We start from the raw sequence: 23,852 nt of genomic DNA on the forward strand, positions 1-23,852 counted from the left end.
TCTACTCGTCAAGGTAAATACTGTACATTATTACATTACTTTATAAAACTACTGTAGTTGTTTTTACTACATTTTATTATATTGCTTCTCGTAAATTGAGGCACTAATGTATCTGAATTTGACCCCATTTGTGAGAAGATGACAAAATGTGCATCACACTATGTTCACGTTTAAAAAATATCAAATTTTTTTATTGAAAGGCAGTTGTACTAAACAGACAACATGGATATTTTACTGTCGCACAAAAATAGTGGAAAAGTGTAGACTTCTTTTTAAAAAAAAAGATAAAAATAAAAAAAAACCACAAAAACTGATTTATTTTCTTAAGACTTTGCCTTTAAAAAAAAAATTAAAAAAAATCAACTTTTATACATTGACAATATTTTGTAGTGTTAAAGGACAACTGCTTTTTTGGGGAATATTTTGTGTATCATTCACAATTCTTACGTAATACAATGACACTTATGCCTTTCTTTTCTTTATGCATTCTAACAAAAAATAAAATGCTAGCAAAGGTCAGCTCACAATGGAGGAAATGGGATTCGCTCAATTACGCCTATACAGTGCTCAAAAAAACACCCAAAAGCCTTTTTTTTAATACATGATGTAAGTACATACTGTGCGTCCGGAAAGTGTTCACAGCGCTTCACTTTTTCCCACATTTTGTTATTCCAAAATAATTCATTTTGAAAATGAATTTTCTTCTCAAAGTTCTACACACAAAACCCAATAAAGACAGTGTGAAAAAAATATTTTTTGAGATTTGTGCACATTTGTTAAAAATAAAAAACTAAGAAATCCCGTCTACATAAGTATTCACAGCCTTTGCCATGAAGCTCCAAAGTGAGATCAGGTGCATCCTGTTTTGACAGATCGTCCACAGTTTAATTGGAGTCCACCTATGGTAAATTCAGTTGATTGGACATGATTTTGAAAGGCATACACCTGTCTATAAATAAGGTCCCGCATTTGCATGGCAGAGCACAAACCAATAATGAAGTCAAAGTTGTTTGTAGACGTCCGAGACAGGCTTGTCTTGAGGCACACATCTGGAGAAAGATGCATACGCATATCTGCTGCCATTAAGGTCCCAATGAGCACAGTGGCCTCCATCATCTGTAATTGGAAGAAGTTTGGAACCCCCACCAGGACTTTTCCTATTGGTGGCTGGCCATCTGAACTGAGCAATGGGGGAGAAGGGCCCAAGCCAGGGAGGTGACCAAGAACCCGATGGTCACTTTGTCAGAGCTACAGCATTCCTCTGTGGAGAGAGGAGAACCTTACAGAAGGACAACCATCTCTGCAGCAATCCACCAGTCAAGCCTGTATAGTGAAGTGGCCAGATGGGAGTCATTTCTTAGTATAAAGTTTGCCAAAATGCACCTGAAGAACTCTCAGACCATGAACAAAATTATATGGTCTGATTAACTTTTTGGCGTAAAGGCCAGGCATCATGTTTGTCAGAAACCAGGCACCGCTCATCACCAGGCCAATACCATCCCTACAGTGAAGCATGGTGGTGGCAGCATCAAGCTGTGGGGATGTTTTTCAGTGACAGGAACTGGGAGACTCATCAGGATAGGGGGAAAGATGGATGCAGCAATGTACAGAAACATCCTGCATGAAAACCTGCTCCAGAGCGCTCTTGAACTCAGACTGGGGCGACGGTTCATCTTTGAGCAGGACAACGACCCTAAGCACACAGCCAAGATATCAAAGGAATGACTTCAGGATAACTAAATGTAAATGTCCTGGAGTGGCTCAGTTGGAGCCCAGATTTTAATCCCATGAAACATCTCTGGAGAGATCTGAAAATGGCTGTGTACCGACGTTTCCCATTCAAGCTCATGGAGCTAGAGAGGTGATCAAAAAGGAAAGTGTGAAACTGCCCAAAGATAGCTGTCCATTGTATTCAAAATGACTTGAGGCTGTAATTGCTGCCAAAGGTGCATCAACAAACTATTGAGCAAAGGGTGTGAATACTTGTGTACATATAATTTCTTAGTTTTTTATTTTTAAAATAAAACACTGTAGGGTATTGAGTGTAGAACCTTCAGGACAAAAATGTATTTATTCAATTTTGGAATAAGATAATAAAATGTGGAAAATGTGAAGCACTGGGAATACTTTCCGGATGCACTGTATGTAATGTAGTAACAGGCACATTCATAATACCATCCATCCATCCATCCATCCATTTTCTACCGCGTATTCCCTTTGGGGTCGCGGGGGCCGCTGGAGCCTATCTCAGCTACAATCGGGCGGAAGGCGGGGTACACCCTGGACAAGTCGCCACCTCATCGCAGGGCCAACACAGATAGACAGACAACATTCACACTCACATTCACACACTAGGGCCAATTTAGTGTTGCCAATCAACCTATCCCCAGGTGCATGTCTTTGGAGGTGGGAGGAAGCCGGAGTACCGGGGGGAACCCACGCAGTCACGGGGAGAACATGCAAACCCCACACAGAAAGATCCCGAGGCCGGGATTGAACTCACGACTACTCAGGACTTTCGTATTGTGAGGCAGACGCACTAACCCCTCCTCCACTGTGCTGCCCTATTCATAATACCATGTAATATTTAAATGTGTTGCTCATTTTAAGCATACAGAGGCACAAGCCTGAGATCGGTAGGTTGTGAGTTCAAACCCCGGTCGAGTCTTACCAAAGACTGTAAAAATGGGACCCATTACCCCCCTGCTTGGCACTCTGCATCAAGGGTGGTAATTGGGGGTTAAATCACCAAAAATTATTGCCGGGCGCGGCCACCACTGCTGCTCACTGCCCCCTCACCTCCCAGAGGGTGATCACGGGTGATGGGTCAAATGCAGAGAATAATTTCGCCACACCTAGTGTGTGTGTGAATATCATTGGGACTTAAACTTAATTAATTTCATTGATGCATCACGTTTGCTCTTCCCTTCAACAATAACGACAATTACTAATCATGGCGTGCTTCATGAGCAACGACGATTACTTTGGGATGAATTATGATCCAGAACCTTACATTTTTCACCCTGCATATATGGAGGATGAGCTACAAGTTTTAGAAGCCAAGTGACAGGTTGCTCTTCCCTTCAACAATAACGACAATTACTAATCATGGCGTGCTTTAAGAGCAACGACGACTACTTTGGGATGAATTATGATCCAGAACCTTACATTTTTCAGCCTGCATATATGGAGGATGAGCTTCAAGTTTTAGAAGCCAAGTGACAGGCAGGTCTAGCTAGTAGCAGTATTGCTAAGTGCTAACGTGCTATAACCTGCTCAGTAGCCTTGTGGTTAGAGTGTTCGTCCTGAGATTGGTAGGTCGTGAGTTTAGACGAAGAATGAATCATAATCTTCATGCAGGTAAAAAACAAAAGAGCAAACAAGGGCCTTTTCGAGTTTTTCTCGACTTCTCCGTGTCTAAGTTGAAAGTCAAAGTTGACCAAGTTCTCAGTATACATTCTACTATAAAAATCAGTCATTTATGATCAAGAATTAACTTTTACCAACTTAGAGGTGATGCAGCAGCTCACCGACTCAGTGTGTCTATAGCTGCATAAGCTAGTTATCGCTAAAATATTTTGTCTGCTATAGTGCTTATAATAACCATATCGCTAATACTTGATTAATATACAGATCACGACATGTAAATGGAGTATTGTTGACATTTTTTTGGATGTTTTTTTAGAGAGCTTTATGGGCGCAATAGATGACTCCCATCAGCTTCATTGTTAGCCACCTTGTACTTGCTGTACATTACAAATTATAATGCATATACATAAAAATAAAAACATGTTTTCAATGTGTTCTTGTCTTACATATAAGGACTGTGAATGATAGGCAAAAAATAAAGTGCAGTTCCCCTATAAAATCCACAGGCGTGGTGTATAACATTCTAAAAACTGTCATTTCATGACATTTGTTGGCTCTTATTTGATAGTTTGGAGGAAGCTTGAGCTCCTTTTTTGCTCGTTAAGGTAGACATAGATTTGACTTCACTCCTTCATGCTTTATTTCTAACGTGTCTTCCTGGAGTTGTCACTCTCTCTCAACTTTCTGTCAAAGCCTTCAGTTGAAGGAAGCTTTATTTAACAAGCTCTGCTGCTCTTGTTCCGCCGCTCAGCTTTGCAGTTATTTATTTCAAGTGCTTTCGTGTTTTATTGGCTGCTCTGAAGATTTACACGAGTGCCTCAGACTCAATCCTCGCTCACCTCTCAGCTTTGACTTTCTTGAAGCTTTTTCCCTTCGGCTTCCAGGGAAGCGAGGAGGAAAGGAATCGTCGGCTTGCCTTTTTAGTCGTGAGACTATATTAGGAAAAAGGAAAGAAACCCGCCGAGCGTTAAACGGATGCTGTCATCAGTCTGCTTATTTGCAAGCTTGCCTCTCAGTCAGTTGTTTAAAACTGTGGTAGGAGTGAGCCATGATGAGAATGTTCCCATGGCAACCATGCCACAGTCCTCTTGGCTATAGCGATGGCTGCTGGAAAGCACACAAGGACACATGATTGTTGGTATGGATCATGTTAGAATCACATTTTTTACTCTTTTGGCATTTCATAGCCAATAAGATCTTGTGTCTCTGACGCTTCCTCACACCCACACTGGACTTTTGCTACCTCCACCCCTACACCCACCTCCGCTGTTCAAACCCTGCAGCTCTTCCTCCTCCTTTTTCTTCTTTTTCTTCTTCCGTGCGTTGTATATTTACGTGATTGCAGCCTCGGGGCTAAAAATAGCTGCAGCACAGTCAGAAGTGTCACTTTCTTAACATAAAAAAAGAAGCCTGCGAGCATCATTTTCTTTAAACGTCCGTGTTTTATTTTGCATTTCTTTTGCATACAGTAGCAGAGGTCGTCAAGGGGGCGCTTTTCATTATGTGGCGCATACATTACTGCCACACTGACCAAGAAAGGAATAAGATACGTTGTAATATTATGAGAATAAAGTATGCATATGTTTTAATAGTCACCCCTTAGTTCTCATAATGCAACTTTATTCTCATAGAATTACATCTTTTGGCAGTACTGCGTTATTCTTATATAGGAATAAAAAAATAAATACATCTTAAAACGCCAAGAATAACAAAAAAATAAGATAAATGAGTCTTAATAGTCACCAACGATTAAGTTAGTCGTTCCTCGCCACATCGCGCTTCAAAGTAAACAAAATATCTGTCAGACTTAATTTCAAATAGTGTCAGCAAGCCACGTGTTCTTTTTAAATCTATAAGTTCTCTTCTTAATCCGAACCCAGCCACTTCACTGGAGATGACAAGTGAAACTTGTGAAAAATGTCTCTCCTTTTTTAACGAAAAGGTTGCTACTATTCGGGCAAATCTTTCTCCTTCTCCATTGAGTTTCAATGTGGGCTCGGCTCTGTTTTGTCAATTTGAGCCTGTGTCGATGCCTGAGCTTACAGGAATAGTTGACAAACTAAAACCCTCGTCCTGTCCCACAGACCCAGTCCCCCCTCGCTTTTTTTTAAAGAAGTCTGGGACACTATTGACTTGTCTGTGTTAGGGACATCATCAACAGCAGCTTGATTGGCAGTGTGCCCTCTTTGTAAAGGAGCTGTTGTTGAGCCTTTGATAAAAAAAAAAACAGGTCTTGATCCTACAAGTTTGTCAAATTATCGGCCCATTTCTAAATTACCTTTTGTGTCAAAAATTTTGGAGAAATGTGTTTTGGCGCAACTGCAGCCTTTTTTTTAGATGAAAATAGCACTTTCGATCCATTTCAGTCTCGATACAAAGCTTTGCACAGTACTGAATCTGCACTTTTTTAAAGGTTTTTAATGATTTGCTTTTAATTTCTGACTCTGGCAGCTCTGCCATTTTAGTGCTTTTATATCTTACAGCTGCCTTTGACACAGTCGACCACACAATTCTTTTAGACCACCTGAGAGACTGTGTGGGTGTCAGGGGGACTGCATTAGAGTGGTTCAGATCCTATCTGTCAGAGTGGTCCTTCTCTGTCAGGCTGGGGGACGCCACCTCTTCTTCTGCTCCATTTTACTGTGGTGTCCCCCAGGGCTCTATTCTAGGCCCCATTCTGTTTGCTCTATACAGTATCTCCTCCCTCTTGGAGAGATTTTTAAGAGGCATGGAGTGTCTTATCACTTTTATGCAGACGACTGCCAAATTTATATGCCGATTTAAAAATGCCACGGCCCCCTGACACCCCTTCTCAACGTCAAGGCTTGGTTAGCCCAGAATTTTTTAATAATGAATGAGGGAAAAACTGAAATTTTAGTTTTTGGTCCGGCCCCACTGATTGCAAAATGATGTGCATCCCAAAGTCACCGGCCTTGGCGTCACTATAGACAGCGATTTTAAACTTGACAAACAAGTCAATGGCGTTTTAAAATCATGTTTTTATCATCTTCATCTTTTAGCAGATGTAAAACCGTTTTTGTCTTTTAACCTTTTTGAACAAGTCGTGCATGCTTTTATTTCAAGTCGCCTGGACTACTGCAATGCACTTTATGCTGGCATGAGCCAAAAAGCTCTCTCCCGGTTGCAGTTAGTCCAGAACGCGGCAGCACGACTTTTAACAGGGGCTAGGAAACGCCAGCATATAACCCCAATTCTTGAGAGTTTGCACTGGCTCCCTGTTCATCTTAGAATTGATTTTAAAACCTTGCTGTTTGTTTTTAGAGCTTTACATGGACTGGCACCTCAGTATATCTCGGACCTCATCCAAATTTACAATCCTGCGCGCGCTCTGAGGTCCGAGAGCCAGCTCCAGCTCGTAGTGCCCAAGACCAGACTTAAAACCAGGGGAGACAGGGCCTTCTCTGTGGTCGGCCCTAAGCTCTGGAACACTCTGCCCCTCCATGTTCGAACTGATACCACAGTGGAGTGTTTTAAGTCTCGTCTTAAGACCCACTTTTATTCTCTGGCTTTTAACACTACGTGAGTTGTGTGGTCCTCTGTGTTTTTAAAATTTTGATTTCTATTTACTGTTTTAATTGGTTTTACCCTTTAAAATCGTTTTTAATCATATTTATTTCATATTGTTTTTTATATTGGTTTTATATGTATTTTGTCAAAAACAGAAGGAGATAACGTCCGCAGTAACCTACCACATAGCGAAGGACATACACTATTTGATTTCCTATTATGCAGCTCATTTTTATTTGACCGTTTTTGAAATATCTTGTGTGACATCATGCACAAAAGTGCACTTTATTTGTTTTAAACTATTGTAGTGGCGTTTTGTACGGAAAATGCACTTTATTTTAAAGTTGTTTTGATATGTCATCTTAGTGACATCATGCACAAAAGTGCATTAATAGCTTGTTTTAAAATGTCTCTGACAATCTTGCACTTTCTGTTTTGGAAATGACATGCATGTTTGTGCCACTGCTTAATAACTGTTTAATAAATACAGTTTTGGTCAATTGACTTAGTTGTGATTTCCCTCTCTGCATGAAAGTGTAAAATTAGCATATATTAATGCAGTATGAAGAAGAATGTTTTAATGGTGTGATTATATGCATCAAGTGTTCATTCAAGGCTAAGGTAAAATATCGAGATGTATATCGTGTATCGTGACATGGCCTAAAAATATCGAGATATTGATAAAAGGCCATATCGCCCAGCCCTACGAGTAATTGTTGCCCATAGCTAAACTTTAGCGCTCAAACGCATACCGTTTGTTGAGAATGTTCCTTGAAAAAGCCAAAGAAAAAGCAAAAACTCAGTTTTGCCCCTTTTTATTTGCATCCCTGATTCTTCAGTCATGTTCTTTTGAAACTTTTGATCAAGTAAGTCAAACGTGTAGTGTGTAGTACTGTGCGGCATGTCAGCCATGTTAGTTGAGTGTTGCTGCACGTTTTTTTTAGCAGTGGCAAAGTCCATTTTTGAATGTAATACATTTCATGCAGCCTGCATGTTACTACCTAAACCCAAAAACCTACAGTTTAGGGGGAAAACGTCGTAATTTCATTCAAGGTGTATGCATGCTAAAAGTCGAACATGGCTCTCCAACGCCCACTCCACAGTTTTCTTCCTCAGTATCACAGCTAGCTAGAGGCTGTAGCCGCCCACACACATGCGCGCGCGCGCGCGCACACACACACACACACATTCACACACATGCCTCTCTTCTGATAGCAATTTACATCCACAATAGAGCGAGTCAATGCACACACACACGTTGTACATCACGTTTGCTTTGCAGCGTTCTTTAGCAGGAAAATGTCTCAAGAAAGGACGCTTCCTGATTTCTTTGCAGAGTCGTGCACCGCTTGTCGATGCCGGCACCTTGAACAGTTCAAATACTACCCCTCTGAGTTGTTGCCATGGATACCAAACAATTAGCCGGGGTTTGAGAATAGAAACTGGAGAGCAGCCCGTGCAGGCTTTGGGAGGAAATCAGATGATGCTTTTCTCACGTTAGTCATTAAAGTCGAGGGCAAAAAAAGACCAAAATAGACGAAAGAGGAGGAAATTTGGATTGTTTTAGCTTTGGGACAACCCTGCACAGAATTGTGTTAAAATAAATCTATACCACAATGAGCAGTTTGTAGAAAAGACCACAAGTGACAGTTGTACAGTATATGATCATAAAAAAATAAGTGTTGTGTCACGCTGAACCACTTTTTCTGTCATATTTTCATTTTACTGCCTCAAATCTAAGTTTTAAGTAACATTTAAAATATTGTTGATAATCCCCAAGCACTCTGGTACACGCCTTTCTAAAGGCAACATAAATCTAATTTTTCACCCAAAAAATTTCTGTCGCTTTAAATGCAGCATTAATATTGGGCTGTTCTGTTGTCTGTCCTCATTCTTATTGCGAATGTTGTCCAACGCTGACTTGTCAACGACTTGCCTGTGCTCTCCACTTCTAAAAACACCAACAATTGACCATGACGCTTAATATTGTGTTTTTAAAACTTGTCTTTTTGATGCATTTTCCGCTCAGACCAATCACGCAGGGCAAGTTTTGCCTCTGTGAGACAGTCAAGCATGGAAACTCCCCCAAATGCCACGCCGCAGTCCTTCAGGCAACCGGTGAGTACAGTAAACGTGCTGAAGTCGATCAAAATGTGTTTTTTCTTTTCTTTTAACAGATTTCTAGTAATTAGACTTCCAAATTGCATGTGCATATGAGGGGGTGTCACACGATATTGATATCGGATAGCGGTCTAATATCGGCAAATGCAAGTATCAGATGATAACTGCTTGGATCTAAGACAGGGGTGTCAAACGTACGGCCCTGCCCGACCCGCATGATGGGTTTGTCAAGTATAAAAATGAGCTGCTTTTTTTTGTTTGTTTTTTTGAACAAAAGAAACTGCTGTTCTAAATGTGTCCACTGGATGTCACAACAGCAATTCTGTTAAGCAAGCAAACAGTTTATACCGGGGCCAAGCAAGAGCTACACAGTAAAGGGGGACTGTGGCTCTTCCTCCTCGACCCACATGAAACTTAAAACCTGCTGTTTTATGTCTTCTGCTTCGAACACATCGTCATTTGGCACCCTCGTTGCCCAAACACGAGAAAAGTGAACTTAAACCTTTTGAATAGTTTTTACCTCCGTTTCTTACAGTTTGTTGAGTTAGCTCTGGATTGATACGTGGACATGACAAAAGAGGTATTTGATACATAGAAGAGTTTACAAGTTGTGTTTTTGTTCAATCCCAGAAAGACTGTGATTTAAAGTGTAATCCTGGCTCTGTAGATACACTGAGACGAAGTCTAAGCTCATTGTGTTTTTGAAACTGCACCAATTTCCTCAGAATTTGAACAATTCTGAAGTGTTTTGTCCAGAGGAGTATTTGTGATTTGTACGTTTTCAGAATGTGCTTGTTCTATTTTTGGCCAAAGTAAAACAAAGAAAACAACCTGACGTTGTCTTTATTTTTAAGTTATCATGCCATGATTTTGCCATTCCTCCATTTTCCTCCATGCGGCCCCTGAGCTAAAATTACTTTGACACTCCTGATCTAAGATCTCCATTCTAAGCAGACTTGCAGCTCGTTTACTTGTTTTAATGTCCTCCAATAAGTACACAATGTTAGTATGTTCTTGTATTTTAGTGAAATCAGTTACTAAAAGTAAACATCGTAGGCTATAGGCCATTAGGAGCACGCAGCTACACAACAGCTAAGCACACAATAAGTGTTCTTAATTTAACAATATTGCAGTCTAAAACACACCATTTGTCATTATAAACAAAGCAAAAAATTGTAATTGTATATTACTTAATACGTACAGACACAAAGTATCCAAGGCAGAAGCGTACTAGAAAGTTTCCAGTAACAAATGTGTCCGCATCATTTACTCTGCACACCAAATCTGATTTTTTCTGCCCTCAAGTGACACATATTGGATATTTGTTAGCCAGTCTAAACACTCCAAAGTGCTTCAAATATATTTTTGCATTAGATTTGGGCCACATTAGGAGATAGTGGGAATTTCATTGTAATCTGATATTTTCAAATGTGACAGCAGTCTAAACGGCACTGCGACCTGATGGCATTTTTGGGCAAACTACGTTATTCGCGTGCAGTGTTGGTCATCTTACCTTAAAAAAGTAATTAGTTATAGTACCCATTACTTCTCTTACTTAGTAACTCAGTTACCTCATTGTAAAAGTAACGAGTTACTCGGCAAAGTATCTGGGATGTTATTTTTCAGTTGGTTATTTTATTAGCTATTACATTTGATAGCATCTTGAACGTCACAGATGTTTATATTAACTGATTCACAGAGCCTGAAACTGACAGCGCAGGGACAGCGATGAGGGAAGATGATACGAGTGTATCGTGTCCTTTTTTCAGCGGATTTCTCCACTAGTACCGATACCCCTTGCTCTCTGCGTGCAGAGAAAGTGTGCCGAAACCAGACACTTTGCGCTTCATTCAACCAAATTGTGATAACGCGGCACTTCACACTCAGCAACGGCAACGGCGTTGCAACAGTAATTAGATTACTCGTTACTGAAAAAAACAACAGCCTTGGTAACGCCGTTGTACTCTAACACCCTTTTTACCAACACTGTTCGTTTGCGCAGGAATAGACGCAGCCTGCCAACAAAAGTGGGTACGTCATGACAACCTCTGTTTTCGGCGGACAAATTTTCGGTACTTCACGAGTCAATAGTGCGCAAATAATAGGCTATCTATAATATATGGAGATACGACCTATTTTTCCATGACTAAAATAGGACAAATCAAAACAAATGCACGTTGACAAAAACAATGGCGGAATTAATTGAAAATTTAGTCGACGAATAAAAACGGGACAAATGTTGGTGGGTGGTACAAGCTATCCAATCACGGTTGCGTGTGGGAGTGGGACGGGGAATAAATCACGAAGGGGTTCAATCAGAACTACTGTCTTTGTAAGGCAAAACTAGACTATATTTTAGGGAATCTCTACTAGGGATGTAGCAATTACCATTATGGTTGATGACCGCAGTCCGCAGCAAATCTCCCGACGGTTAGTATTACTCGTTTAAATTTAAGTGATCGAAAAACCAAGATTCATAACGTACGGCACTTTGATAAACTCACGGACTGACTACTGCCAGATAGCTAGCCATTAAGAAACATACCACAATCTAAATATTCAATTGTGCGCACTGATCCTAAAGCTGTGCTCTTTTAGAGCGGAACTATGATGATCGATCTTTCCTCAAAGGAAAGGAGACAGTGTTTTTATGGTGCGTTCGAGGACCGCTGAACAAAGTAGGACACAGCGCCCATACCAGTAATAATAAATAACAATTTTTTTTTTGTCACGCACTTTTCATTGAAATCAATCTCAAAGTACTACGGTAAAAACAATACTTAAAACAATAAAAGCTTAGCCATTAATACAGATCAAATACAAAGACTAAAACACTGTCAGTGAAGCATATAAAACACAAGATATGCAAAGTTGTGGGTTTTCTAACAGTCTATTTATGTTTAAAAAAATATAACTTGGTCAAAAGATTTCAGTGTGTGTACAAGAACTTTTTAAGCACATTGAACAATACTAATGATAACCGTGATAAATTTGGTCACAGCAACCGTGATATGAAATTCTCATATCGTTACACACCTCAATATAATATGTCTTCTACTCCGGGAAAAAAGAGAAGACATATCAATGCACTGTCTGCAGGCTAACCATCCAACAGTAAGTAGGCCAAAGCTAATATTTCTAAATTACTCGTACTGTACTGAATTACTGTTACTGTTAAAGACTAGAGCAGGAGCAAGACCGCTTACTCTACCACTACTTTTGTTGTAGAGCATGGATAAGCTTGTCCGCCAATTTAATAAACAAGATACCTGTACAGTGCACTTTAATCGATGTCTACGGCACACAGTTCAGCTATTATTTGCACAACTTGACAACCAAAAAGACCAGATTTGTCAGCTACCACACAAAGAAAGACAGTTATGTCTATGTTCTAGATTTATAACACTGGTTGCTGTGTTTAAACGGGACAGTGTTTACCGCCAGTGTAGTTACATACAATGTAGAATAAAACTACAATAGTTTGTTTCTTTTTTTGGATCATTATTCAGCAATTGAAAAATAAATGCTTAATTTCAGCTAAAAAAACGAACAGTAATGTTAGTGTGAAATGTTCTTATTGATATATTCATGGAGTGCTGGTCTTCAAGTGAATTTAGTTTTTGAGATGCTCTGTAATAACCTTATTAAACGACAACTACAAATAGGAGTTATACTTTATACTTTAGTCAACAAAATTTACTGTACTTTTAGTCGACTAAAACTAGACTAAAACTAAATCAATTTAGATCACTAAAATATTAAGAAAACTATAATACATTTTCGTCAAGACTCGTACATGTACGTTGCGGTGTTTTTGCTTACATGTTACGTACATGGCATACCGGTAAGTGAGTTGAAAAATAAAGCTAACGTAGATCCAGGCTGATGGCCGTGTCTCTACTTCACAGCCATTAAAAGATTAAAACCTTCTTAAATATATCACACTATATACATTCATTCATACAATATATTACTTGTATTTACTTTCACGTAAAAAAAAATCCCTACTAATTTTTAAGGTGTTGCAATTTATATTTTATTTTGTAGTAGTAGTAGTGACTTCCTTGTTTATTTTCGAATCTGGTCAACTTCCTTTGTTTTCACTTTATAAAACTGCGCATGCAAGTGACGTCGAGGCCTCATTGGGGCTTGTGCGCGTTTATACTGGAAACTGATGAATATCACATTTTACTTGCAGTGTAAACATTCAGGTGAATAAATCAGATTTAATCCACTTTGGCCTGCAGTGTAAACACAGTCTTAGAGCCATATGCTTAATGTAATTAATTATTGTGACCCTTACTAAAAAACAAATGACCACTTCATTTTAATTAAAGACATAAGTCCATTCCAGACAGATAATAATAAATAGGTTAGTGTTTTTCACACCTACCAGTTGTTCTGAGGAATTACACTTGGTCTAGCCTTTTCTAACATTCCACACTACAAAGTAGTACAAGTATGTATGATTTGTGCTGATATTGTATCGGAATAATATTGGTATCTGCCAATACTCAAAGCTCCAATATTAGTTTCATATCAGAAGTGAACAAGTTGTATCGGGACACCCCTAATGTTTATAGCCGTCAAGATCTAAGCGCGCTATCTTTTATTTTATTTTATTTTTGTCACCTAGATGAAGTGTGTAAGGTCTATTTTAATAGTTTTAGACTAGCAAGGTAGTTTAGACCTTAATATCGCTTTCCATCAAATTGGGCATACTTGCTCTTTTGTCCGGGTTTGTCTGTGTTGATGGGCTTATCTTGCTCACCCGTTTGAAGCCGGAATATTCTAACACAAGATATTTGGCTTTGCAATGATCAATTTTCCCTTCCTAATTTGTGTTGCCTTGCGGTGCTTCACACTAGCGACTAGCGAGGCTCCTATGTCAGTGCATCCTTAGTTAGTGGTGCCGCACTGATCCACCAAGACAAAGTTTGTGGATGAATGACAAACAAATTCACTCCATTCATTTAATTCTGCTATTGAATAAACATGCTCAGGTGCTGAGTGAACCCTCTTGCACCCTGTTTGAAAGCAAGAGATGAAGAAAACACACACACGAAAATGGCAATTTATCGATACCATTAAAGTTATCAAATTAATTTACATTTATCGTTTGATTAATTGATTTATTGATCAGGCCTAGATAGATCAAACCCTGGCCGAGGCATACCAAAGACTATGAAATTGGGACCCATTACCACCCTGCTTGGCACTCAGCATCGAGGATTGGAATTGGGGGTTAAATCACCAAAAATAATTACCGGGCAAGGCCACCGCTGCTGCACACTGCTCCCCTCACCTCCCAGGGGGTGAACAAGGAGATGGGTCAAATGCAGAGGACAAATTTCACCACACCTAGTGTGTGTATGACAATCATTGGTACTTTAACTTTAACTTCACAGCATTGAAACATGCACACAGCGACTTCCTGTTCAGTGCAAAGTAAGCTTCAAAATAAAAGCATGGCAGTATTACCCAGGATTCTACCTCAGAAATACATTTGAAAAAAAAAACATTAATTTATAAATGTTTTTTTTTATTGCAAGCCATACAATTTCTTTGTCATTTAAAAAAATAAAAACAAAAAAAAATACACAAATGGAGGAAAATGGTGTCAATTAACAAAAATCCTTTACGCTTATCACCCATTATTCTTGTGTCTTTGGGCAAAGTCACAAGTTAATGTGCAATAATAGCTGGTATCCATTTCAGCTTTGATTATGTTAACTGCTTATGTCAATGGAACTGTGTTTTATGTGTTACTGTGTGTCATTAGAAAGAATTATACTCTTCCACGCTCATGCGACAATATGTGCAACAATCCACACGGAACATCTCTTTTTGATCCAGTTCCTCGTCGCAGCTGTCAGTGATCCCTGTTTGTCAGTCAATAACTCATCGTTGTGTGGACTTTTTCTTCAGAGTTTTCTCAATCGGAAGCTAAAGGGCTCCATCAAAAGGGCCAAAAGTCAGCCCAAACTGGACCGGACCAGCAGCTTCAGACAAATGATCTTGCCCCGGTTTCGTAGCGCCGACCAAGAAAGGTTAGTTTTCAAGAATCTCTTCAAAATGTTTGAATTGGGGACGACGTGGCTCGGTTGGTAGAGCGACTTCAGTGTTCCTGGTTCAATCCCCACCTTCCGCCATCCGAGTCATGTCCATTGTGTCCTTGAGCAAGACACTTCACCCTTCCTCCTAATGGGTTTTGGTTAGGGCCTTGCATGGCAGCTCCCACCATCAGTGTGTGAATGTGTGTGTGAATGGGTGATTTTGAAAATAATGTCAAAGTGCTTTGAGTACCTTAAAGGTAGAAAAACGCTATAAGAGTATAACCCATTTAGTATTGTTTTGTGTTATTGTGGAATGCTGTGCGTTGTTACTGAGGGCCAATTGAGCACACAGCGATTTTCACTTCTCTGGATCATTTTCTGCGACAAGTGTTAAAATTTCAGCAATGATTATTGTTTTTTATTGAAACTGCTCACATATGTTTAATAGCATTCACTTCCTGGGGCTGCGATTGTTGTTGTTTTGCATTGGAAGGCAAGGTCATCTCTCAGAGGAATCTGTCCTTGCATTGTTGTCAGAATTTTATGCAGAACCATCAGAATCCAGTCACGAAGTGAAGACAACGAAAGCACAAAGAGGGAAGAAAAATTCTGCTTACGCTCCACTTCTCTCGCAGTCTCGGGAGAAGTACACACTAGACATTTTGGGGGCAGGTGTGGGTGTCCGGCATTGTTAAATGATAATTACAATGCAAGGGTATGGAGATGTTTAAAGAAAACACACGTTTAAGCAGTTGCTGGTGTTGGAATGTGGAGGTGGTCAGGTCAAGAAGGGGTCCTGCTTACTTCCTGCCACAGTTCGTTACAGCCGCTCCTGACGCACCACTGCCCCGACAGCTGCCTTCACAGCCGGCTTTCCGTTTCTGCCCACACACGCGCGTTAATTTTCTCTGTGGAATTAAGTTGACAATGCCGTGTCCGACTTCACACTCTCGCTTTCCATCGCAGCTGTTGCAACGCGGCTGCCAAGCGCGCTTCATCTCCTGCCTCGACGTCGTCCAACTGACAGCATTAAATCTAGTGCCGAGTTACTGATCCTTAATTCCTGCATAATTAATTTATCTTCAAAGCTGCTGCTTTAATTTCTCTATTCACTCCTTTTTCTATTGCCTTGTTTATGTTCAAAGACGACAACAAACGTATCAGGTTGTCAGCGTGGCACAACATCACATTCAGTTGAACACCGTATTATACGAACAATGTTGCTAGGCTATAGTTTGTGTGTCACGGTAAAAAAACAATGCTCCCCACTTAAAATAGTCAATATATAACATTGTCTCCTAAAACCTTTTTATAAAGTTACATGGTTCATGTCATAAAATGTAACCTAACCATATATAGTGGTACCTCGGGATACAAGTTCAATTGGCTCTATGAAATACATTGATAACAGTACAATTTTGACATGCCTTTTAAAAATTAAACCCTTTTAGATAAGAAATAGTGTCTAAAACAATACAATTTAATGTACTACAAATTACTACAGTAGTTTTATGAAGTAATGTAATAATAATGTACAGCAGTTACCTTGGAGAGTGGACTTTGACTGTATCTTCCAGCTTCGTGAAACACACCATCAGAAGCTTCTCCATATTTTCTAGACTAAATGTCCGCCGTTTAGATATTATTTTAACTTCCCCGGCAGGCGTTAGCATGGTGCAGTCGTTGACACGTTTTTAAGTATTTATTTATTTTAACAAAAAAATTATCCTTTACTTCTTCTTCTCAGCACTGTCCTTCAGACTCACTGTCTTGTGTCCTATGGTTGGAAAAACATGTTGGTCTCCAGCTTTTAAGCTAATGCTGGCGAGTAAGACACAGAATGTTTGGCTTAGATCTTGCGGCATTCACACTCAGTACACAGCATACAGAGAATAAAAGTACAATTCTAATAAACAGAATATATATGTTTGGTACCTATAGTGTTAATTAGGTACTTTGGAATTTTTTTGTGCCTCTGGCGTTCAGGCTCAGATTGTTATGCTTATGCTAATACTACCTAGCAACTTCTTATTGATTTTATTTTCTTAGCAAATTCTGCAACATTTTTACTAAACCAAGCAAATGAAAATATGTCTTTGTTGCAGCGTTTCCTCCTATCTTTTCTTCACTTATTAACTTTGCTGTACATTAGAAATTAAAGTTTTTTCTGGTCTTACGGCATACTTGCCAACCCTCCCGGATTTTCCGGGAGACTCCCGAAATTCAGCACCTCTCCCGAAAACCTCGCGGAACAAATTTTCTCCCGAAAATCTCCCGAAATTCAGGCGGAGCTGGAGGCCACGCCCCCTCCAGCTCCATGCGGACCTGAGTGACGTGTCGACAGCCTGTTTTCACGTCCACTTTCCCACAAAATAAACAGCGTGCCTGCCCAATCACGTTATAACTGTGGAATGATCGAGGGCAAGTTCTTGGTTTCTTATGTGGGTTTATTGTTAGGCAGTTTCATTAACGTCCTCCCAGCACGGCAACAACACACAACAACAGCAGTCACGTTTTTGTCTGCCGTAAACAGCAATGTTGTGACACTCTTAAACAGGACAATGCTGCCATCTACTGTACATGCATATGTGACAATAACATCTAGTTATTTTAGAGAGTGCAGTGCACAACTGCGCACACAAGGAGACGAAGCAGAATGCATCATCAGAGAGGGTGTTCAGCATGGTTAGAAAAATAGTGACAGAATAGAACAAGGATGGACAATTCAACCCTTAACTCAACAATAAGTAGATGAGTGTTATGTGTGTGTATATGTGTAAATAAATGAACACTGAAATTCAAGTATTTCTTTTATTTATATATATATATATATATATATATATATATATATATATATATATATATATATATATGTGTGTATATATATATATATAAATATATATATATATATAATAAAATAAATATATATATATATATATATATATATAGCTAGAATTCACTGAAAGTCAAGTATTTCTTATATATATATATATATATATATATATATATATATGTATATATATATGAAATACTTGACTTGGTGAATTATAGCTGTAAATATACTCCTCCCCTCTTAACCACGCCCCCCCCACCTCCCGAAATCAGAGGTCTCAAGGTTGGCAAGTATGTCTTACGGAGTGTATATTTCACGCCGCTAACAAATGACGCAGACCAGCCCAGTCAACAACAAATGAAATGAAAGAAATCTGATGGTCTTGCCTTTGCTCACAAAAACTCATTATGAAAGGATTATCTCAAAAATATGTTTAGATTGTCAGGTGTGATGCCTGCTGAGTCGCAGTGACTCACTGTGTATCATTAAGTTACAGCAGCAGCATTTTCTGGTAAGTTTATTTAAGGATGGGTATGATAATACTTGTAGCAGGAGGGCTGTGAAAGTCAAAGCATTGTTTTTTTTCTTCCTTCTCTCACCAGGACACGCTTGATGCAGAGTTTCAAAGAATCCCACTCCCACGAGTCCTTGCTCTCTCCCAGCAGTGCTGCCGAGGCTTTGGACTTGATTCTGGATGAAGACGCCGTCATAAAACCAGTTCATTCCAGCATTTTAGGACAAGAGTATTGCTTTGAGGTGCGCATATTGTACTTGAGTACACTAGAATTTTTTTTTTTTAGAAAAGTGTAAGCTCTTATAGCTTTTTCAAATGTGTTTAGGTGACCACCAATTCCGGAACAAAATGCTTTGCCTGCCGGTCTGCATCAGAGAGAGACAAGTGGATTGAAAACCTGCAACGAGCTGTCAAACCCAACAAGGTGAAGCTAATACTGGAAAAAAAATCAAATTTAGGTACTGTGAACAATGAAATTATTGTTTACTCGACGGCAGAAGACACGTGATTTATGTATCCACTTGTTGCCATTTTTGTTTGCTAGTGTCCCTTGAGATTTTTCTATAATGAAATATGTGCAATGACTTAAAGGTTGCGTAACTCTGGACTAAGGTTTCAGCACTATAATGAAGCCTTCCTTTCCAGGACAACAGCCGACGAGTTGACAATGTACTCAAGTTGTGGATCATCGAAGCGCGAGACCTCCCGACGAAGAAACGCTACTACTGTGAGCTGTGTCTGGACGACATGCTGTACGCCCGCACCACCAGCAAACCTCGCACCGACACCATATTCTGGGGCGAGCACTTTGAGTTCAACAACCTACCCACCATTCGTAGCCTTCGCTTGCACCTCTACAAGGAGACGGACAAAAAGAGACGCAAGGTCGGTTCAGTCTAGAACAGGCCTGGGCAATTATTTTGACTCAGGGGCCACATTTAGAGAAAAAAATGTGTCTGGGGCCGGTATATCTATTTTTAGGAACACTAATACAAAACCTCACAATAATGTCTGATTGAATGCTAAAAACATTATGACAGACCGCCTTAAAAAACTTAAAGGAATTTTACATTTTTCTATGAACGATAAAACACTGAATATTGACAAAATATGAACGTCACACGCCCTTTCGATCGACATATTTTACAATCGAGTGAAACGCGACAAAAATGCAACAAACACAGTGAAATATGAATGCGAAAGGTACAAAATAAACCCACCTACAATCTGATATATCTGATATATCACTAAGCTTTAGAGCTTAGTTGTGAAAATCTCCTTCCGCGTCTGGAAACGCTTCCCACCCACACTGCTTGGTGCCTCGTCTGAGCTGCTGTGACGTAGATTACCATAGTAACTAACTAGATGACCATAGTAACTAATTAAATTACCATAGTAACTAATTAGATTACCATAGTAACTGGTATATCATCCAAAAGCGCAGATTTCAACCATTGAAATACATTGTATAGTTCAAGACTTACGGTCATTAGAAAACATCACTGCACATCATAATGGCAGCTACACTTTCCATTTTAACGATCTAAAAAAAATATTTGGTAATGTCCGGCGGGCCAGATTGAAAAGCTTAACGGGCCGCATGTGTATGTTTGAACCAGATATGGTTCTTTGACCTGTAAAGGCCAAGTTACCAAATATGGTTCTCACCTGATAACTGCTAAGTTACCAAATATGTTTCTTTGCTTTAACCTAATGTGGTTCCTTTCCCTAGATGACTAAATATGGTAACTTACCCATCAAAAGCTAAATTACCAAATGCTAAATGACCAAATATAGTCCCTTACCCACCAAAAGCTAAATCACCAAATAGGGTTCCTTACCCAACAAAAGCTAAGTTATCAAATATGATCCCTTACCCCTAGTTTGCCGTGAGATACAGTCTGGTGTGCTGTGGGAGATTATCTAATTTCACTTATTTGGGTTAAAAATATTTTTTGAAAACCAGTAATAATAGTCTGAAAATTATGTGTTGATGTTGAATGTCGGTGCTGTCTAGAGTTCGGCAGAGTAACCGTGTAATACTCTTCCATATCAGTAGGTGCCATCCGGTAGCTAATTGCTTTGTAGATGTCGGAAACAGCGGGAGGCAGCATGCAGGTAAAAAGGTGTCTAATGCTTAAACCAAAAATAAACAAAAGGTGAGTGCCCCTAAGAAAAGGCATTGAAGTTTAGGGATGGCTATGCAGAACGAAACTAAAACTGATCTGGCTACAAAGTCAACAAAAACAGAATGCTGGGTGACAGCAAAGACTTACTTTGGAGCAAAGATTGCGTCCACAATGTGCATCCGAACATGACATGACAATCAACAATGTCCCCAAAAAGAAGAATAAAAACAACTGAAATATTCTTGATTGCTAAAATAAAGTAGATGCGGGAAATATCGCTCAAAGGAAGACAGGAAACTGCTACAGGAAAATACCAAAAAAAGAGAAAAAGCCACCAAAATAGGAGCGCAAGACAAGAACTAAAACACTACATACAGGAAAACAGCAAACACATTTAAAATAAGTCACGGCGTGATGTGACAGGTCATGACAGTACACCTACTTTGAGACAAGAGCTATATTGATGCATGGTTGGTTATGGTTTAAAGTCATATCCAACAATTGCGACAACAACTTTTAACTTTCAACTGATTTTAGTTTTTTATTGATTTCTGCTGGTGGTGTGCCTCCAAATTTTTTCAACGCAAAAAATGTGCCTTAGCTCAAAAAATGTTGAAAAACACTGCCTCACCCAATAAAAGATAAATGACAAAACATGGTTCCTTACCTGACAAAAGCTATGTTACCAAATAAGTTTCCTTACCCAATGAAAGATTCATGACAAAATATGGTTCCTTATCCGACAAAAGCTAATTTACCAAATGCTAAGTGACCAAATCTGGACCCTAAACCATCAAAAGCTAATTTACCAAACATGGTTCCTTACCTAACAACAGCCAAGTTACCAAATAAGTTTCCTTACCCAATAAAAGATAAATGACAAAATATGGTCCTTCACCTGACAAAAGCTAAGTTAGCAAATAGGTAGGTCTTTATTGTCATTGCACAAGTACAACGAAACTTTGTTTTCAGCACAAACCCGTTCAAGATTAGACAAACAGTGTACTTGGTTACAGAACAGGAACGCTGATGGGTCGCCACAAGGCGCCCCGTAAAAGATGGGAAAAAGGTAAAACGCTGGGGAAGGATGAGTAAAAAAAAATACAATCTAGACTGGGCTCCTAAGGGGCCCTAGTCTGGAGTGGGAAAAAACCTCCATAGCAAAGCACATATACAAACCCCGTTTCCATATGAGTTGGGAAATTGTGTTAGATGTAAATATAAACGGAATACAATGATTTGCAAATCCTTTTCAACCCATATTCAATTGAATGCACTACAAAGACAAGATATTTGATGTTCAAACTCCTAAACTTTATTTTTTTTGCAAATAATAATTAACTTAGAATTTCATGGCTGCAACACGTGCCAAAGTAGTTGGGAAAGGGCATGTTCACCACTGTGTTACATCACCTTTTCTTTTAATACTCAAATGATTGGGAACTGAGGAAACTAATTGTTGAAGCTTTGAAAGTGGAATTCTTTCCCATTCTGGTTTTATGTAGAGCTTCAGTGGTTCAACAGTCCGGGGTCTCGTATTTTACGCTTCATAATGCGCCACACATTTTCGATGGGAGACAGGTCTGGACTGCAGGCGAGCCAGGAAAGTACCCGCACTCTTTTTTTACGAAGCCACGCTGTTGTAACACGTGCTGAATGTGGCTTGGCATTGTCTTGCTGAAATAAGCAGGGGCGTCCATGAAAAAGATGGCGCTTAGATGGCAGCATATGTTGTTCCAAATCAATAAATGGGTTGTACTTGTATAGCGCTTTTCTACCTTCAAGGTACTCAAAGCGCTTTGACACTACTTCCACATTTACCCATTCACACACACATTCACACACTGATGAAGGGAGCTGCCATGCAAGGCGCTACCAGCACCCATCAGGAGCAAGGGTGAAGTGTCTTGCTCAGGACACAACGGACATGACGAGGTTGGTACTAGGTGGGGATTGAACCAAGGACCCTCGGGTCGCGCACGGCCACTCTTCCACTGCGCCACGCCGTCCCAATCAATCAATCAATCAATGTTTATTTATATAGCCCTAAATCACAAGTGTCTCAAAGGGCTGCACAAGCCACGACGACATCCTCGGTACAAAGCCCACATAAGGGCAAGGAAAAACTCACCCCAGTGGGACGTCGATGTGAATGACTATGAGAAACCTTGGAGAGGACCGCATATGTGGGTAACCCCCCCCCCCTCTAGGGGAGACCGAAAGCAATGGATGTCGAGTGGGTCTGACATAATATTGTGAGAGTCCAGTCCATAGTGGATCCAACATAATAGTAAGAGTCCAGTCCATAGTGGGGCCAGCAGGACACCATCCCGAGCGGAGACGGGTCAGCAGCGCAGAGATGTTCCCAGCCGATGCACAGGCGAGCGGTCCACCCCGGGTCCCGACTCTGGACAGCCAGCACTTCATCCATGGCCACCGGACCTGTGCCCCCCCCCCCCCCCCCCTCCACAAGGAATAGGGGAGCAGAGGAGAAAAGAAAAGAAACGGCAGATCAACTGGTCTAACAGGGGGGCTATTTAAAGGCTAGAGTATACAAATGAGTTTTAAGATGGGACTTAAATGCTTCTACTGAGGTAGCATCTCTAATTGTTACCGGGAGGGCATTCCATAGTACTGGAGCCCGAATAGAAAACGCTCTATAGCCCGCAGACTTTTTTTGGGCTCTGGGAATCACTAATAAGCCGGAGTTCTTTGAACGCAGATTTCTTGCCGGGACATATGGTACAATGCAATCGACAAGATAGGATGGAGCTAGACCGTGTAGTATTTTATACGTAAGTAGTAAAACCTTAAAGTCACATCTTAAGTGCACAGGAAGCCAGTGCAGGTGAGCCAGTATAGGCGTAATATGATCAAACTTTATTGTTCTTGTCAAAAGTCTAGCAGCCGCATTTTGTACCAATTGTAGTCTTTTAATGCTAGACATAGGGAGACCCGAAAATAATACGTTACAGTAGTCGAGACGAGACGTAACGAACGCATGAATAATGATCTCAGCGTCGCTAGTGGACAAAATAGAACGAATTTTAGCGATATTACGGAGATGAAAGAAGGCCGTTTTAGTAACACTCTTAATGTGTGATTCAAACGAGAGAGTTGGGTCGAAGATAATACCCAGATTCTTTACTGATTCGCCTTGTGTAATTGTTTGGTTGTCAAATGTTAAGGTGGTATTATTAAATAAATGTCGGTGTTTAGCAGGACCGATAATCAGCATTTCCGTTTTCTTGGCGTTGAGTTGCAAGAAGTTAGCGGACATCCATTGTTTAATTTCATTAAGA

At 39.9% G+C, this 23,852-nt stretch overlaps 1 protein-coding gene across 6 annotated transcripts in view; it reads left to right on the plus strand.

Moving 5' to 3' along the window:
- LOC133610589 (ras/Rap GTPase-activating protein SynGAP-like) overlaps positions 1 to 23,852 on the plus strand; it is a 73,494-nt gene that overhangs the window by 12,720 nt on the left and 36,922 nt on the right. For all 6 annotated transcript variants that reach the window (XR_009815899.2, XR_009815898.2, XM_061966997.2 and 3 more), the window contains 5 exons: positions 8,927 to 9,015; positions 14,947 to 15,068; positions 18,510 to 18,663; positions 18,747 to 18,845; positions 19,067 to 19,306. Coding sequence is in view for 4 of the 6 variants with exons in the window: in XM_061966997.2 (XP_061822981.1) it covers positions 8,927 to 9,015; positions 14,947 to 15,068; positions 18,510 to 18,663; positions 18,747 to 18,845; positions 19,067 to 19,306 (704 nt within the window). In the remaining 2 variants the exon portion in view is untranslated. The remainder of the gene's footprint in view (positions 1 to 8,926; positions 9,016 to 14,946; positions 15,069 to 18,509; positions 18,664 to 18,746; positions 18,846 to 19,066; positions 19,307 to 23,852) is intronic.

This window comes from Nerophis lumbriciformis, linkage group LG11 (assembly GCF_033978685.3).
Source record: "Nerophis lumbriciformis linkage group LG11, RoL_Nlum_v2.1, whole genome shotgun sequence".
NCBI classification, from domain to species: Eukaryota; Metazoa; Chordata; class Actinopteri; order Syngnathiformes; family Syngnathidae; genus Nerophis; species Nerophis lumbriciformis.